Source organism: Vulpes vulpes, chromosome 4 (genome assembly GCF_048418805.1).
Source record: "Vulpes vulpes isolate BD-2025 chromosome 4, VulVul3, whole genome shotgun sequence".
NCBI classification, from domain to species: Eukaryota; Metazoa; Chordata; class Mammalia; order Carnivora; family Canidae; genus Vulpes; species Vulpes vulpes.
In genome coordinates, this window is record NC_132783.1 from 77,481,377 (window position 1) to 77,498,558 (window position 17,182).

Below are 17,182 nucleotides of genomic sequence, written 5' to 3' on the forward strand. Positions count from 1 at the left end.
ATGTAGTTAGGTGAAGAGGATTTAAATGTAGGAAACAAAGTACATAAATCACCATCAAAATGGTAGATGCAAACTTGCAAGAAGATATTAAATGATGCCACAGAAATTTAAATGTTGCTATAATATATTGAATTATTGAGATACACAAAACACCAATTTTTCATTCCTCTCATGACCATTTCTCACATATACTATTTGGACTTTATAAACAAACAAAAACCCTACACTTCAGCCACATCTGAAATGTCCTAAAATAGACTACATTGAAAAGGCAGCTGGTCTGGATGGCACTGGATATTTTAAAATCAATATATTAAAATTAAGTGTTAGGTTTTTGGCAGTTTCAAGTATATCTTTTTTCTGGCTTAGATTTTTTAATAGTCATATTCTAAAAGTATCATTCAACAAGTACTTGTGTTATGAAAACCTGAAATTTCAAACCAGCTGATTCCCTCCAAGAAAATCTATGGTGTAGGAAGAAAATAAGCACATATAAAATTATAAGTGGATGTTTAAATGATTAAGTCATTTGTAGATTCTTGTTAATTATACCTTTTAAAAATTGTTATGGAAAACAGATTGAAAATTGATTGCTATAATCCATAATTATTACAGAGATGATTAAAATAATATAGTAAACATGGATTTTGCTTTGAATCTTCTTCTTATTAAACTCCATAGGTCCTTATAACAAGCTATTAAATGCTAACATATGAAACAGTAATCACAAAATAAAGTAAAAATTTTTAGATGATTAGGTTTCAAAGACCAACTGTCACACAATTCCTTTGCTGAGAAAAAGACAGCATTGGTGTCTTTCCCAACAGAAACTATTTTACCACATTATAATGGAGGGCTTGTTTCTTCCACTAGCCTATAGATCCCTTATAAATAAGTCCAATATGTCTTACTCATCATTGTTATCTCTAAGGTAAATAGAAATTGTCAATAAATTTTTGTTGTTAAACACAATAAATGATTAACTTGTCAATACCAAAGTGCATGTTGGGTGCTTGCTTCAAAGACATTCATTCATTCCTCCAATACTTACTATCACAATTGCCATAAAGATGGTAGCATAGAATGTCACTTAAATCATGCTGTCAAGATGCTATGGAATAGCTTTGAGCTTTAGTTTTGAGTTTTCATATGCCCAAAGTAAGAAGTTTCTATTCCTTAAAACAGATTCTGGTTATTCTGATGCCTTAGATCTAATCCAAAAGAAGGAAAATGTCTATCATGCAGATCTGCTTATCAAGAGGCAAGAGCTTTCATCAAAATCCTTAGTAAAGGGAAATTTATAAAATTCTAGGAAAGGTTATACACAGGTCTTCAATTTTACATGTAATAACAAGTACGACAAAAGTTAAAGTTTCGTAAAGCTTCATGGTAAGATTACATTGTTTATTATTCTATACACTCTAGACTTTTATGGATGCTTGAAATATTTCACAGTTTTTAAAAATCTGGCCATTATTTTGATACCCTCACCCACAAAACAAGGTGAAAAAAATGGTGTAATTTCTCACAAAATATCCCATCAAAATCTGACCCTGAATGATACAAGTTTAGGTTAACCTTCACAAAGCATTTTCTTAAACTGTATTACTGAGATTCACAATAAAGTTCAAGAACACTGGATGATCTCCATTATTTGGTGAGTTAGAGGTGTTGGATATGAGTTGCCTGGGGAAATCACTGTGTTACCCCAGGCACACAATCAAACATGTCGCTTGTCTTTGCACCTTGGCATTTATTTCTCCTGTAACTTCTTTATCATAAAGTTTTAAGAAATGTAGAACACATAATAAAATACAAAAAATAATCTATGTATTTCCATAATAATGGATGTTATTTTTATGAGATTTTGTTCTGATATTACTTTTAAAGAAAAAAACATTACAACCGAAGTCCCACATGTACTCTTTCTCAGTCTCATCCAACTCCTTCTCCAGAGTTAACCACTCTCATGTATTTGTTATGTGCAGTATTTATGGCACTCTATTGTTCACATTGCACATAACTTGATAATTTACTCAATATGGCTTAAAAAAATCTGTTCCATTGACATATGAAACAAGTTTATTTTAACTACTATGTTTGCTGCTATTTATTCATTCTCCTACTGATAGGTGTTTAAATTATTTCAAACTTTCACTATTTAAAAAGACCCATAATGATCATACTTGTACAAATTTTCTTTATGAATAAGTGTACAACTTTCTCCAATGTATATACCAAAAGATATTTGTGGCAAAATAGTCCAGGTACCACATAGTGCTACTTGTTCTTCAACCAGATTATAATAATTTATCTTCCCAGAAGCAGTATGTCAGAGTCCTCATTTTACTATATCTCATCAATATTTGGCATTTTTAATGTCTTGACATGTGATAGCTATATAACATAGTTTGCAAGATAATTCTTAAGTTATTTTGATAAACTATAATGTACTAACTATTGGGAGGATTTAACAAGGTAGCTCCTTTAAAGAGGTTTATCTTTATAAACCTGTTTTATCTTTTGTCTATATATCTTTAATCTATATACCTGCTTTAAATTTTAGCAATGGCCTGCCAGTGATGCTAGTAATAATGTCTCTCTCTTAATGGGCCACTTTCTATGACCTAATAACTTTTCAAAGCATTTGAAATATATCATTTTCTTAATTCTTCCAACGATGTGAAAATGTGAGTGATAAGACATATGTTGTTTTGTTTGTTACCTTGTTCTATCTCCAGGATTTAGAAGTCTCATCACCTACTAGGTGCTCAGTACACATTTATTAAATAAATATTAAATAAAATTTATTTATATAAATAAGTATTAATCACTGCAGCATCCTCTAACAAAATAATACAGACTGGGTAGTTTATAAACAATAGATTTATTTCTCACTGTTGTAGAGACTGGAAGGTCCAAGATCGAGGCACCAGCAAGACTGCATTCTGGTGAGAGCCCTCTTCCAGTTCACTCCAATGCCTTCTCTATATTCTCGATATTCTCACATACTGGAAGGGGCTAGGGATTTCTGTGGGGTCTCATTTATAAGAACATTAATCCCTTTCACAAGGGCTTTATCCTCTTGACCCAAGTACTACTCAAAGGCTCTGCCTTCTAATACTTTCACGTAGGACACTAGGATTTCAACATAGGAATTTGGGAGGACACAAAATTTCAGACCATAGCAAAATGATATAATTATGAACATTTTAGAGAAGGGCATTTAGTGAGTAGAAGTTATTTCTCTAAGATCATAAATTTGGTAGGAAATGACAAAATCATCAATCCTAAGCATACTTAACCCCCTCCGGACTCTTCTTTTCTTTTGTTTCCCATGGATTTTAGGGATATGGGATATAGTCCACTATCTTGATGCCTCATCTATAGGATTTCCTTTAGTGGTGAAATCTTAGTAGGAATTATATATATGCTTTGTAAGAATGTAATTCTTAGCTGTATTTCTCAAATATACATAAATTGTTCACAGCACAAGCTCTGGAGCCACTCTGTAAGCACAGGTTTTTACTGTTCTGTTAAGATTCTCCAGGATGCTATTAAAGTCCCTAAAACTATGCCAACACAAACTTGCAAGCTCAGATACATGACTTCATGATTTCAGATCTTGTATTTAGAAGGAGGCATACTTTTTTTCATTTTTCCTACTTCTGGAGAAAATGTAGGTAAGAAGCATCTTGCTTTTCCTGCCTAAAACACCTTCATCTCTTGCTAGAACTTTGGTCTTTTCAGAATGCTCAGGAGCATATCTTAGAATTACAAGTATGAGGGGGAGTATTGTATGTCAAGGAGAAACTTTTCTTCTAATCCCTCATCTAATCTATAAAATTTCCCACAGGATCCACCATATTAAGGATTTTTATTTATCCAAATTACACCTATTAAATGAATGTGCATACAGTTGAGACACTGCCCAGAAATAACTAAATACAAATGAAATGCTGGTAATAACTTTGATTCTGTTTTTGCTGAAAGTTTCTGAAAGTTGCGTCTATTGCAAATCATATGGTAACATATGTGTGTGAACACATGTTCAGTGAGGCAATTTTAGAAAATTCTTTATTAAAGGTCTATTTTATCATTCAGAGTCTTTGTAAGTACATATCTAGGGCATCTTCAGAATTTAGGAAATATTAATTACCTTCATATACAAGTCTAAGAAGCAAGCCCTTAGTGCTTTTTATTTCATCAGTAAGATTATTGATGTGTACTCCAGCTCTACCTTAAAGTTCTGATAAAAATTCTCAAATCTGATTTTGACAAAGTCAAAAGAGGACTCCTAATTATGGCTTTTCTAAAAATCGACTTCATAATGTTCAAACAATAGTCCTGCAGGATATCTATTGTTCATTCAAATGAGAGCATCTTAAAAGAACTTGCCTGTGAGTACATGGGATGATACATGATAAATTCCAGTTCACATGCCCAAACTATTCTTTAGTCATGAAAGTATAGACAGTTATTCAAAATCTAAGTAGCAATTGAGCAATAATGGATTACTTTGGGGGACTGTCTCTCATGAATAAATAAATAAAATCTTTAAAAAAAAAGTTTGTGAAAACAAAGAAATCTGAGAAAGGAGCGAATGCCACTGAGTGCCTAAGGTAGACAAATTTTGTCTCTAGTCAATAGCCATTTTCCCTTCTTTCTTTGCTCATGAGACTTCTGATTTTGTTGGCAGAGTTAGTAATTAGTCAGAAAGGTTGAATTATGACCAGTCTAAGCCCAATAATCTGCTAGAATCTGTTATATCAACTCTCAAGAGTTGTTTTTATGCATCTATTCAGTGACATCAATTGGTAGCTTAAAACCTGCCAATATGGCAGTATTTATGGCACAGAAATCGGGAAGCACTACAAATTAGGAATACCATTTCCTCTGGCCCCTAGTCAGTTATTAACCATTTACCACCCTTCTAAGCCCATCATGGAAATCCCAATTCCTTTTGCCAGCAGTTGGTGCAGGGGTAGGTACAGGAACAAGTTTTGACCTAAGACACATAAAAAAAAGTCTGATGGAAGCCACCCAGTAAAGATTTCCTCCTGATAAAGTCAACAAGCTACTTTGCCTTCCTGCTTTAGGTAGCATTATACGATGCTTTGAGATGTAATGCTCTGAGATACAACCTTGAAGGAAGGTCAGTAGAATCCAGAGATGTCAACATAGGTCATTAATAACCGTAGACCACTACCAACTAGAGCATCCAAAGGGCAGGAAAGTAGGAACAATTTGCCCTGAGTATAGAAAATAATGAAGTGCATTATCTGTAGAGAATTTTAAAACAATAATGAAACACATTAAATATTAATCCACTTTTCAATTATTATCCTGTACTGACAACTCTAAACAATGTTAGTTATAAAATTCTATTACTCCCATATCTTGACTATTCCTATCTAAGCCCTTTGTATGTTTGTACTAGTCAGTCTAGAATCAACTATCTTAAACATCTAGTTACTTGAGGTAATTAAAGATTTTTGTTATTTAGAAAACTTCCATATGAGTTTTCTGTTATGGGTAGGCAAAACATGCTGAAGTGCTAAAGCAGTTCACAGAAAGTAGCAGACTCAGAATGCTGGTAGGTCAGGTTAATCGAGCACTGAAAAGAAAAAGCATGAGCTACTTCTCTAAGGACCTACAGACTTGCTCAGATCTCAGGCTTCCCACAGCTCCAATCATGCAAGGACAGGCCAATTACAGTTCCCATTCTTGTGTGTCCAGGAGCTTCTCCCTACTGTGTCATTAGTATACCTATAATAAACTGCCTTTACATAGAGTAGTGTGAGAAGGTTTCTTCGTTTTGTAACCAAAAGAACTAATTAAAAACAGAATCTAGCATTTAATAATTAAATGAAAGATTGCCCCAATATAAGATTTTGCTTGGATACACATAGCACAAAATCTATACTAAGAAGACCGCAAACAGACAAAACTATGCTTAACATAGCATTGTTTATAATGATTAAAATTGTAATTTATCTAATTGCTAATGAAAGAAGAACAGATTTTTTTGATAAGTGTATAAGGATGTGGGAAAATTCAGCCAAATATTTATTATATACCTCATGACACAATTATTTAAAACCATAAATATGGTTAAACACATAAATAATATGTAATATATATATATATATATATACACACACACACACACACACATACTTAGATGGAAAAAAATCAGATATCCATGGTTGTTATTTATGAATAGTGGGATCAAGGTATGTTAATATTTTCATCCATACATTTTCTATTATTTTCAAAGTTTTCAGCTCTACAAAAATAAAACAATTTTAAAATTTCTTTTAAAATTTTCTTTCATTCTTTTCATTGATGTATCAAGAAAATACACCAGGTTTCCAGACTATTGTTCAAGAAGAGAATACTACATGCAAGAAAGTAATGAAATCCACAGATTAGACAAAGTATATCAGAAACTTTTAAAAGATAAAATGACGTTAAAAATTCATGAGAATATGCATTTTATAAAAAATTTAATCACAACATCTTTCAAAATAAAGGAAAAATGTATTTTTTTATTTGAATAATCTCTGCACCTAAACAAGGGGCTCAAACTCAGAACCCTGAGATCAAGAGTCACAGACTTTTCTCACTGAGCCAGCCAGGTGCCCAAAAATGTAATTTATTTTAAAGAGAGGCTTAATTTCCTCCCCTCCCCCCTCGAGAGGCTTAATTTTTAAGAAAATAAAAAAAGATGAAAAAGTATTTAGTTCTTTGCTGTTATAAAATATAATCAAAAACTTGAGTTTTGCTTCTGAGACTATGGCTTTATGAGACTAATTTTGTAATACCATGGGATGCTATTCCAGTCTGTGATAAAAGAATCACCTAGGTTTGATATGGAATCTCAAGCCCATCTATAACTGCTGTAGTTAGATGTTTAGACTTATTATTTGATTATATCACCATTATTTAAATACATATACTGGAAGTTGAAGTATATATGATATCTCAAATCAATGAAGACTTTTTCTTTCTAGCATATATATATTATATATAAAATATATAAATATAAATATATATATATATTTCTTTTTCTGAGTGGAGAAAAATTCTGTCAGAAAAGAAATCAAAAGATATAAATATATTAAAGGAGGAGAGAATTGTTTATTCAAAAAGTCAGAGAATGCCTAAGATTTCCAGCTACTATTTTCAATTATTCTTTGCCTATGAATAGGAGTTTCTTTTAGAGACAGTGTAAATTGTTGAGTTGTAAGGATTACAAGGCATGAGGTTCATTATCCTAGAGTAGATCACACATAGCAGTACTTTGTTTCAAGAAAGATGATCATTAAAAAGAGTCTCATTATACTGCATAAAATTAATTATATTCAGAATTATCCTGTTTCAGAAAATTGACAAGAGCAAATGTATAAATTAAAAGATCAAAAACGTACCAGATACAGCAAGGAAGTCATCAATGCTTGTAATGTCATCTACAGCTTCAGTGAGGACATGGATATGATTCTCCCATGTATGCTTGTACATTTCCATGGTTTTTTTGACCACTTGACTTTTGGGTCTTGCAGCCAAAGCAAGTGCAGCATTAATGATCTGCAAAGATAATGTTTACATGGTGATTTCTTTGGTAATAGTTACCAGATAACTATTCTTAAAAAATAAGAATTTAAAAAGATTTTAAAATTTTAAAAGAACTATATTCTTTTAAAAATAAAATATGTACATCTTTAACAACAGGGAAAATGGTAAAATGCCCTCGCAAATAACTCTTTGCTTTTAAAATTATTATTTTATTTGTGGCAATGATCTAATTATTTTTAGAACTATTTATTGAATGTCAATGCACTAAAAACTGCAAGAGCTTCAAAGATAATTGGTATCTGCCTTTAAAGAGTTGCTTTATTACTCAATGGGAAGGGCAATATATAACTCAGTTCAGTATGCAATACATGTCATAATCACAAATAATGATCACTACTCTCTAGAGAGCAGGAGGATCACCTTAAGCAAAGTTTTTGTTTTGTTTTGTTTAAGATTTTATTTATTTATTTATGAGAGAGTGAGAGAGAGCACAAGCAGGGGGAGAAGCAGGCTCCCCAGTGAGTAGGAAGCCCAAGCGGGACTTAATCCCAGGTCCCAGGATCATGACCTGAGCCAAAGGCAGACGCTTAACCAACTGAGCCTATATGCCCATATGCCCCAAAAGAAGTTTTAAATACAAGTTTCAGGGAAGTGTAACATTTTAACTGATTATTTGGATTCACATTGCACAACTCCATTGTGAACATGTACTATGTGCAAAGCACCACGATAGAGCTTTGACTTCCTTGAGGTCTTGCAGAATTTTGCAAGTAAATATTCATTATTAATTAATTTTTTCATTCATTCATTCATTCATCCATCCATCCATCCATTCATTCATTCAGTATTTCAAATATATTGAGTGCATCTTATGTATGAACTAGTTGGTGTAGATTTCATTTACAGCAATAAACGAGAGAAATAAAAATCATTGCTTTCATGGAGCTTTTATTACAGTTGAGGCCCAGAAGCAATTACCAAGTTAAATAAGTAAAATATATGGTCTGTTAGGTAGTTGTAAGAACCAAGGAGGAAAGACCAGAGAAAGGGGATAAGAAATGGAGCAGTGTTGATGGTAGGAGGTGGTGATTGTAGCATGGCCTCACACTGAAGCAGCCATTTGGGTAAAATCACCTTTAGAAACGACTGATGGAACAGAGAAGTGGAAAATTCAAAAGGAGTGAAAATAAAGGAAATGCTGTGAGAATGGTGAGCAGTCTCACCTAGAGGCTTGGGTGTGCAAAAGAAATCAACAGGAGTCCTTGATGGTCCTCCTCAGGACTATAGCCTTATTTGGAAGGCAGTGGGGAGTCATTTTGACTTTGAAGCAATTTGCTCAGAACTAAACTTTAGAAAAATTCATCTGGCATAGGAGGCTACTGCAGTAGGAGTAAGATAGAGCCTGGACAGCAAGGGTGGAGGTAATGAAAAGGTTTTGATGGAAATTCCAATTAATTAAGGATGAGGATAGGTCAATTTCTGCCAAAAAATATCATGCTATCATTAAGAAATCTGTGGAAAATACTTTCTAAGGACATGAAAACACATCCAATATAGTACAATATCAGTAGATTAGAAAGCATTATGCTCCAGTGAAATGACAAACAGTGAAATGCAAACATGCTAGGAATAAAAGTGAAATGAATACACACACCAACTAACATTGGTTTTCTTGGATGGGTGGAATTTCCAGTCCTTTTTATTTATTTGTGTGCGTAACTGAATTTTTCAGATTTTTTTATGGTGAATATATTTTAATTGTATGGTCAGCATAAATGAAGCTATTCTTCAAAGAAAGATGATTACTAAGGTTTTTCTATGAGTAATGGGGAAAATTATTTTAATCTTAATGGAGGAGAGTTCAGAGAGCTAAAAAGTCAGTCAGGGTTACAGAAACAAACATATACAATTGTTTTGGAAGACAGTGTTGATGAGAGGTGTTAGATCTCAACTTTCCTATTAGAGAAGTTGACTTTGAAGTGACTCGGCTCTCCATACAAATCACACAGTTACCTGAGATATGGAATTGGAGCTCATAAAAAAGTTGTCATTTATTTAGCCATTTATTTGTCCATGCATTGAAACAAATTAGTTTTACATAGCAATAATGTAGGAGACTCTACACTGGATACTGACATCACAATCAAAATGATTTCACCATAGTTTCTTCTTTTTTGAAAAAAAAAAACTATTTATTTCAGAGAGAGAGAGAGAATATAAGCACGCCAGCATGAGCAGGAGGAGGGGCAGAAGGAGAGAGAGAATCTTAAACAGATTCCAGGCTAAGCAAAAAGCCCAGTGTAAGGCTCCATCCTAGGACCCTGAGATCAGGGCCTTAGCTGAAACCAAGAGTTGGTGTTCAACCAACTGAGCCACCTAGGCACCCCGAGAGTCTACCATAGTTCCTAAAACAGCCCACAATCAAGTAGGGCAATCAGCCAAAAGCCAGACAATTATAACATAGCAGTGATTCTTAGACTTCAGCCTACATCACTTGGCAGGCTTGTTGAAACACATATCCCTGAACTCATACTCTAGAGTTTCTGATTCAGCTGATGTGCTTTGGGGCCTCATAATTTGCATTTCTCACAAGTTCCCTGGTATTAGTGATGCTACTGGCCTGGCATTCTCATTCTGAGAAGATTTGGAAGAAAAAGAAAATAATAATAAGAGAACATACCTTTGAGAAGTCGCAACATATAGAAGGAAAAAATAAACTGGAAGGGATAAAGATGAGAGAAGGAATCATCAAGAAGGAGGTAGAAAACAAAGGTATTAAAGAGACGAGCAAGGAAATCTTTTCGAAGGGTTAAATGCTGTAGGAAAGTCAAGAATAATGAAAACTGTTTTAGCTTTCAGGTTTGGAAAATAGGAGTTGATGGTGTAGCAGAATATTGGACACAAGATTCAGATTTCACCAAAATAGGGGGGCAATAAGAATAAAAAGAATCATTTTCTGCTCAGTAACCCTTTGGGGGGGGGGGGGGTTACTGCCCCTTACTTAAGTGACTTGCAATGAGTTATTGGAGGTAGAGGAGGGGAGAAATTGGTTGCTTAAAAATATTATGTTGATATTCTTTCCTTTTATTTCTTTTTTATGAAAGGGGAACACATTGAATTTTAAGGAAACACACTCTTTTTAGAAATAACTACTGCGCAATATTCCTTGGCTTCAGTTTTAGAGTTTTATTAACCTATTAACTTACAATGTACGTTTGTGTACAGTGCAAAGGCTCTGGTCTCTGGTGTTTCATTGTCCCTGCAATTGGACAACTGTGTAAACATGTGGTTGTGCTGAAATTATGCCTTCACAGAAAGGCATACTCTTAAAGTACTGGTGTGGAACCCTCAGTGGAAATATGGAGTCATGAATATAAGACAGGCTATATTTTGTAAGGACATTTTCAGTTCTGCTCCTGATCCAATTTATCTGATTCAACAGTACACACTACGAGAAAACTTTATCCTACTTGAGTCTCCCAATATTTAGCTTAAATCTAAAAGCTGACAAAATTCAGAAGATGTGCTAACCCTCTTTAAGGAAGAAGAAATCTTCTTCCCAATGTCACACTCCTAGCATTTTAGCTATATTTCTGGAGGGGAAGAAGACAATTCTCAAATCCTCTTCATGCATAACTAAAGGTGAATGAGATATGTTACTTTCTGAGGGATTTTTCTTCAGATTATAGTAGAGATGTGTCCATGTCAGAATCCCCCCCGACCCTGTGAATCACCTAGTCAGCTCACGCTTCAAAGAGTCTCTTTAACTTCAAGAGCTTATTATATTTTAACAGGACTATTTTAATAGCCTTCTCAGTAGTTACCTGATTCCAGGTTTATTCCAAGCCATTCTCCTTACTACAAACACATTTCTTTTTCAAATGTGGAAGTGACCTTCCTTTGCTGATAACCTTTGATAGAATCCTAGTTGACCAAAAATAAAATCCAAATTCCCTTTCTCTGATTTACAGTCTAAAAACCTTCCCTGCAAGTTCACTGTGGTGGAAAAATTAACCTCCCTCCATCAACCTCATTTTAGCCTATGTTCCAGACATACTGTCTTAAGCTCCATTTTCTGGTGATACCATGTATCTTTACACCACTATGGTTTTAATTTTACAACTGAAACCTCCTTAACATCCTTGTTCGTTCCTTTTCCTGCTCTGGTCCATCTCAAGAAATATTTCCCACCTCTAAAAACCTGCTGAAATGTTACTATATACTGTGAATCTTGACCTATTCTCTCTAACCAGGTAACTGAATTGTATTCTGTGTTTGAAAAGCTCTTTTTTCATATAACAAGATTGTTATGGTATTGCATGATTGTTTATACACATTTCTGCTTCACATGAGCCTCTTTCATAGGTGGGTGGGACTATGTCTCATTCACCATTGCTTCTTAGTACACCTATCATGTCAGTCATAGTTATTACTATATTTATAAACTGTTCCTGAAACGCAGTATTCTACTTTCTCTCTCTACAAATTGGAATATTCTAGATACCTTACAGAAGTGGAATCATATGATGTTTGATATTTTGTGTCTATATTTTCCACATATAATATCTTCAAGGTTCATCCATGTTGTAGAATGTGTCAAAACTTCATTTCTTTTTAAGGCTGAATAATATTCCACTATACGTACATATCATATTTGCTTACTTATTCTTCTGGTGATGAAAAGTGGGTCATTTCCACCATTTGATTGTTATGAACAATGCCGCTATGAACATTGATTTACAAATTTGTGGTTGAGTCTTGATTTTTAAATGTTTAACATGTATATCTAAAAAGAGAATTGCTGAATCATATGATATTTTTATATTCAACTTTTTTAGGAAATTCTATACTATTTTCCACAATGGCTGCAGCTTTTTACATTTCAACAATGCACAAAAGTTCCATTTTCCCTTCATATTTGCCAAAAATTATATTCTTTTTTTAAGAAAATAATATCCACCATAATGGGTGTGAAGTGGTATCTCATTGTGGTTTTTATTGTATTTCCCTAATGATTAGAGATGTTAAGTATTTTTTCATGGCCTTATTGGCCATTTGTTTTTTGTTTTTTGTTTTTCTTTTTTTTAAGATTTCATTTATTTATTCATGAGAGACACAGAGGGAGAGAGAGGCAGAGACACAGGCAGAGGGAGAAGCAGGCTCCCTGCAGGGAGCCCAACGTGGGACTCCCTTATTGGCCATTTGTATATCTTCTTTAGAGAAAAGGCTATTTGAAACTTTTGATCATTTTTAAATTCAATTGTTTCTTTGGTTGTTGAGTTTTAGGGATTTTAAAATATTTCTGGATATTAATCTCTTTTCAGATATATGATTTGCAAATATTTTCTCCCATTCTGAGTTTTGCCTTTTTATTCCCTTGGTAGTGCCCTCTGTTACACAAAAGGTCTTCATTTTAATAAAGTCTAACTGATCTACTTTTTTCTTTACTTTCCTGTGTTTTTGGTGTTATATGCAAGAAATCTTTACCAAATTTAGTAACATGAAGATTTTGCCCAATGGTTTCTTGAATTCTGCAGTTTTAGCTGGTATATTAAGATCTTAGATCCATTTTTAATTAATTTCTGTACATGTGCAAGGGAAGGGTCCGACTTCATTCTTTTCATGTGTATATCCAGCTTTCCCAGTACTATCTGTTCAACAGACTGTTCTTTATCTTTTGAAAGGTCTTGGCACCTTTGTCAAAAATCATATAACCATAACTTAGAGATATTACAGAATCTGTTCTAGGCAACTACAACAAAGTAAGTCAAATGAAATTTTTTTTCCAGTGCAAACTATAGTCTATTAAGTGTACAACAACATTATCTCTAAGAAAAAAAAAAACCATGTATATACCTTAATTATAAAATATTGCTAAAAACATGCTAACCATCATCTGAGCTTTCAGTGACTGATGTTTTTGCTGATAGAAGGTCTTGCTTGATGTTGATGGCTGATGATAGACCAGGGCGGTGGTTGCTGAGGGTTGAGATGACCGTGTGAATTTCTTAAAATAAGACAAGAATGAAGTTTGCTTCATTAATTGACTCTACCTTTCGTAAAGAATTTCTCTATAGAATGTGATGCTGTTTTACAGCATCTACCCACTGTAGGATATTTTTTTTAATTGAGTCAAATATTCTCAAATTCTGTCACTGCTTTTTCAACTAAGTTTACATGATATCCTAAATCTTTTGTTTTCATTTCAGTAATTTTCACAGAATCTTAACCAGGAGTAGATTCCATCTCAAGAAACCACTTTCTTTAGTCATCCAAAAGAAACAACTCCTTTGTTAAGGAACTCTTGTGCACAGTTAGTGGATATGTGAAGTGGTGCAACCACCATGGAAAATAGTATGGAGCTTCCTCAAAAATTTAAAAATGGAATTATCATATGATCTAGTAATTCCCCTATTATTTGCCCAAAGAGTATAAAAACACTAATTTGAAAAAATATATGCTCCCTTATGTTTATTGTAGCATTATTTACAATAGCCAAATTATAAAAAGAACCCGTGTCTATTGTAGACATATATATATTACAGAATATTAATGACCATAAAAAAATAATAAAATCTTGCAATTTGCAACAACATGGATGGATCTAGAGAGTATAATATAAGTGAGATGTCAGAGAAAAAGAAAATCACTCATATATGGAATTTAAAAAACAAAACAACGGAACAAAGAAAAAAATGGATAAACCCCCAAATAGTCTCTTAATTATAGAGAATAAACTGATAAATTACCATAGGGGAGGTGGATGGGAGGACGGGTAAATAGATGAAGGGGATTAAGAGTACACTTATCATGATGAACACTGAACAATGTATAGAATTGTTAAATCGCTATATTGTACAACTGAAACTAATATAATCCAAGAAACTAATATAATTCTTTATATTAATTATACTAGAGTTAACTTTTTTTAAAGTTAGTGAAAGAAAAATAAGCGACTCCTCTGTTCAAGTTTTATCAAAGATTGCAGCATCTTCATGCTCCACTTCTAACTCTAGTTCTCTCACTATTTCTATCATATCTGTAGTAACTGCCTTCACTGAAGTCTTGAACCCCAAAAGTTATCCATGAGGGCTGGAATCAACTTTTTCCAAACTGTTAATGTTGATATTTTACCTCTTCCCATGAATCACAAATGTTCATAACTGCATTTCAAATGGTGAATCCTTTCCAGAAGATTTTCAATTTACTTTGCCCAGATCGATCAGAGAAATCACTATTTATAGTAGCTATAGTCTTGTGAAACATATTTCTTAATAAGGCTTGAACGTTGAAGTTACTCCTTGATCCATGGGCCACAGAATGGTTGGTTGTGTTAGCAGGGATGAAAACAACATTAATCTCATTGTATATCTTTTTTTTAAGATTTATTTATTTATTTGTTCATGATAAACATAGAGAGAGAGAGAGAGAGGCAGAGACACAGGCAGAGGGAGAAGCAGGCTCCATGCTGGGAGCCCAACTCGGACTCGATCCTGGGACTCCAGGATCGTTCCCTGGGCCAAAGGCAGGCGCTAAATCACTGAGCCACCCAGGGATCCCCTCATTGTATGTCTTGATCACAGTTCTGTGTGACCAGGTGCATTGCCAATGAGCAGCAATATTTTGAAAAGAATCTTTTTACCTTTGTAGTAGTTCTCAACAATGGTCTTAAAATATTTGGTAAATCATGTTGTAAGCAGATATGCTGTCATCCAGGCTTTGTTGTTCCATTCACTGAATGTGGGCAGAATAGATTTAGCATAATTCTCAAGGGTCCTAGAATTTTTGGAATAATAAATGGGTATATCTTCAACTTAGTCACTAGCTGCATTGGTTCTTAACAAGAGAGTCAGCCTGTCTTTGAAACTTTGAAGTCAGGCATTGACTTCTCTCTAGCCATGAAAGTCCTTGATAATATCTACTTCCAATATTGGGTTGTTTTGTCTACATTGAAAATTTATTGTTAAGTATAGCCACCTAGTGAATGATCTTAGTTTAATCTTCAGGATAATTTGTTACAGCTTCTACATTAGCATCTGCTGCCTACCTTGCACTTTGATTTTACAGAGATGACTTCTTTCCTTAAACCTCATGAACCACATCTGCTAACTTCAATTTTTTTTTTTTCTGCAGCTTCCTCACCTCTCTTAGCCTTCACAGAATTGAAAAGAGTTAGGGTCTTGCTCTAGATTAAGCTTTGGCGTAAGAAAATGTTGTCATACTGTGATCTATTCAGACCACTCAAACTTTCTCCATATTAGCAATAAGGCTGTTTCACTTTCTATCATTTGTGTGTTCACTGGAATAGCACTCGTAATTCATTCAAAATATTTTCCTTTGCATTCACAACTTTGCTAACTACCTGGCAGAAAAGGCCTAGCCTCTGGCTTATCCTGGCTTTTTAACATGCCTTTCTCTGTAAGCTTAATCATTTTTTTTGAAGATTTTATTTATTTATTCATAACAGACACAAAGCGAGAGAGAGGCAGAGACACAGGCAGAGAAAGAAGCAAGCTCCATCAGGGAGCCTGACACGGGACTCGATCCCAGGTCTCCAGGATCACACTCTGGGGCTGAAGGCAGCGATAAACCGCTGGGCCACCGGGGCTGCCCAGCTTAATCATTTTCTAAATAAAGTGAGAGTGTGGAAATCTCCTTTTCACTTGAACACTAAGAGGCTATTGTACAGTTATCAATTGGCCTAATTTAAGTATTGTTGCATCTCAGGGAATAGGAATGCCTAAGAGGAAGAGTCAGAGGAATGGCCAATCTGTGTAGCAGTCAGAACATACGCAGTTATCAGTTAAAATTGTCATCTTATCTGGGCATGGTTTGTGGCACCCCAAAACAAATTGTAACTGGTGTTACGATTACACCAGTAACATCAAATATCCTTGATGACAGATCACCATAACAAATACAATGTTTAAAAAATTTTTGGAATATTGTTAGAATTACAATATGACATGAAATGCCAAGTTGACATGAAATGCCAATATGACATGAAATGCCAAGTTAACAAATGTTACTGGAAAAATGGTGGCAATAGATTTGCTTGATTCAGGGTTCTCATAAACCCTTGATTTATAAAGCAACAGCAACAACAATAATAACAAAACAAAAAACAAAACACATTATCTGTGAACTGCAATAAAGTGAAATATAATAAAATAATGCAGGCCTGATATGCAAATATTTATGTCTGGGCCGTCTATTCTATTCCATTTGTTTATAATTCTGTAAGTCTGTTTGTAAGCCAGTACCATACTGATTTGATTACTGTAGTTTATAGTTTTTGAAATTAGGAAATGAGAGTTCTCCAATTTTGTTCTTTTTCAAGATTGTTTTAGCTATTTGAAGTAACTTGAAATTTCATGTGAATTTAAGAAGTGTTTGTCCTGGGATCCCTGGGTGGCGCAGTGGTTTGGCGCCTGCCTTTGGCCAAGGGTGCGATCCTGGAGACCCAGGATCGAATCCCACATCAGGCTCCTGGTGCATGGAGCCTGCTTCTTCCTCCGCCTGCGTCTCTGCCTCTCTCTCTCTCTCTCTCTGTGACTATCATAAATAAATAAAAGTTTAAAAAAAAAAAAAAAAAAAGAAGTGT

General features: G+C 34.1%; 1 protein-coding gene across 6 annotated transcripts in view; it reads right to left on the reverse strand.

Moving 5' to 3' along the window:
• The window catches only part of CTNNA3 (catenin alpha 3), a 1,674,060-nt gene that overhangs the window by 530,222 nt on the left and 1,126,656 nt on the right, over positions 1-17,182 (reverse strand). For all 6 annotated transcript variants that reach the window (XM_072756138.1, XM_072756135.1, XM_072756140.1 and 3 more), the window contains exon 11: positions 7,434-7,590. In XM_072756138.1, coding sequence (XP_072612239.1) covers positions 7,434-7,590 — 157 coding nt within the window. The remainder of the gene's footprint in view (positions 1-7,433; positions 7,591-17,182) is intronic.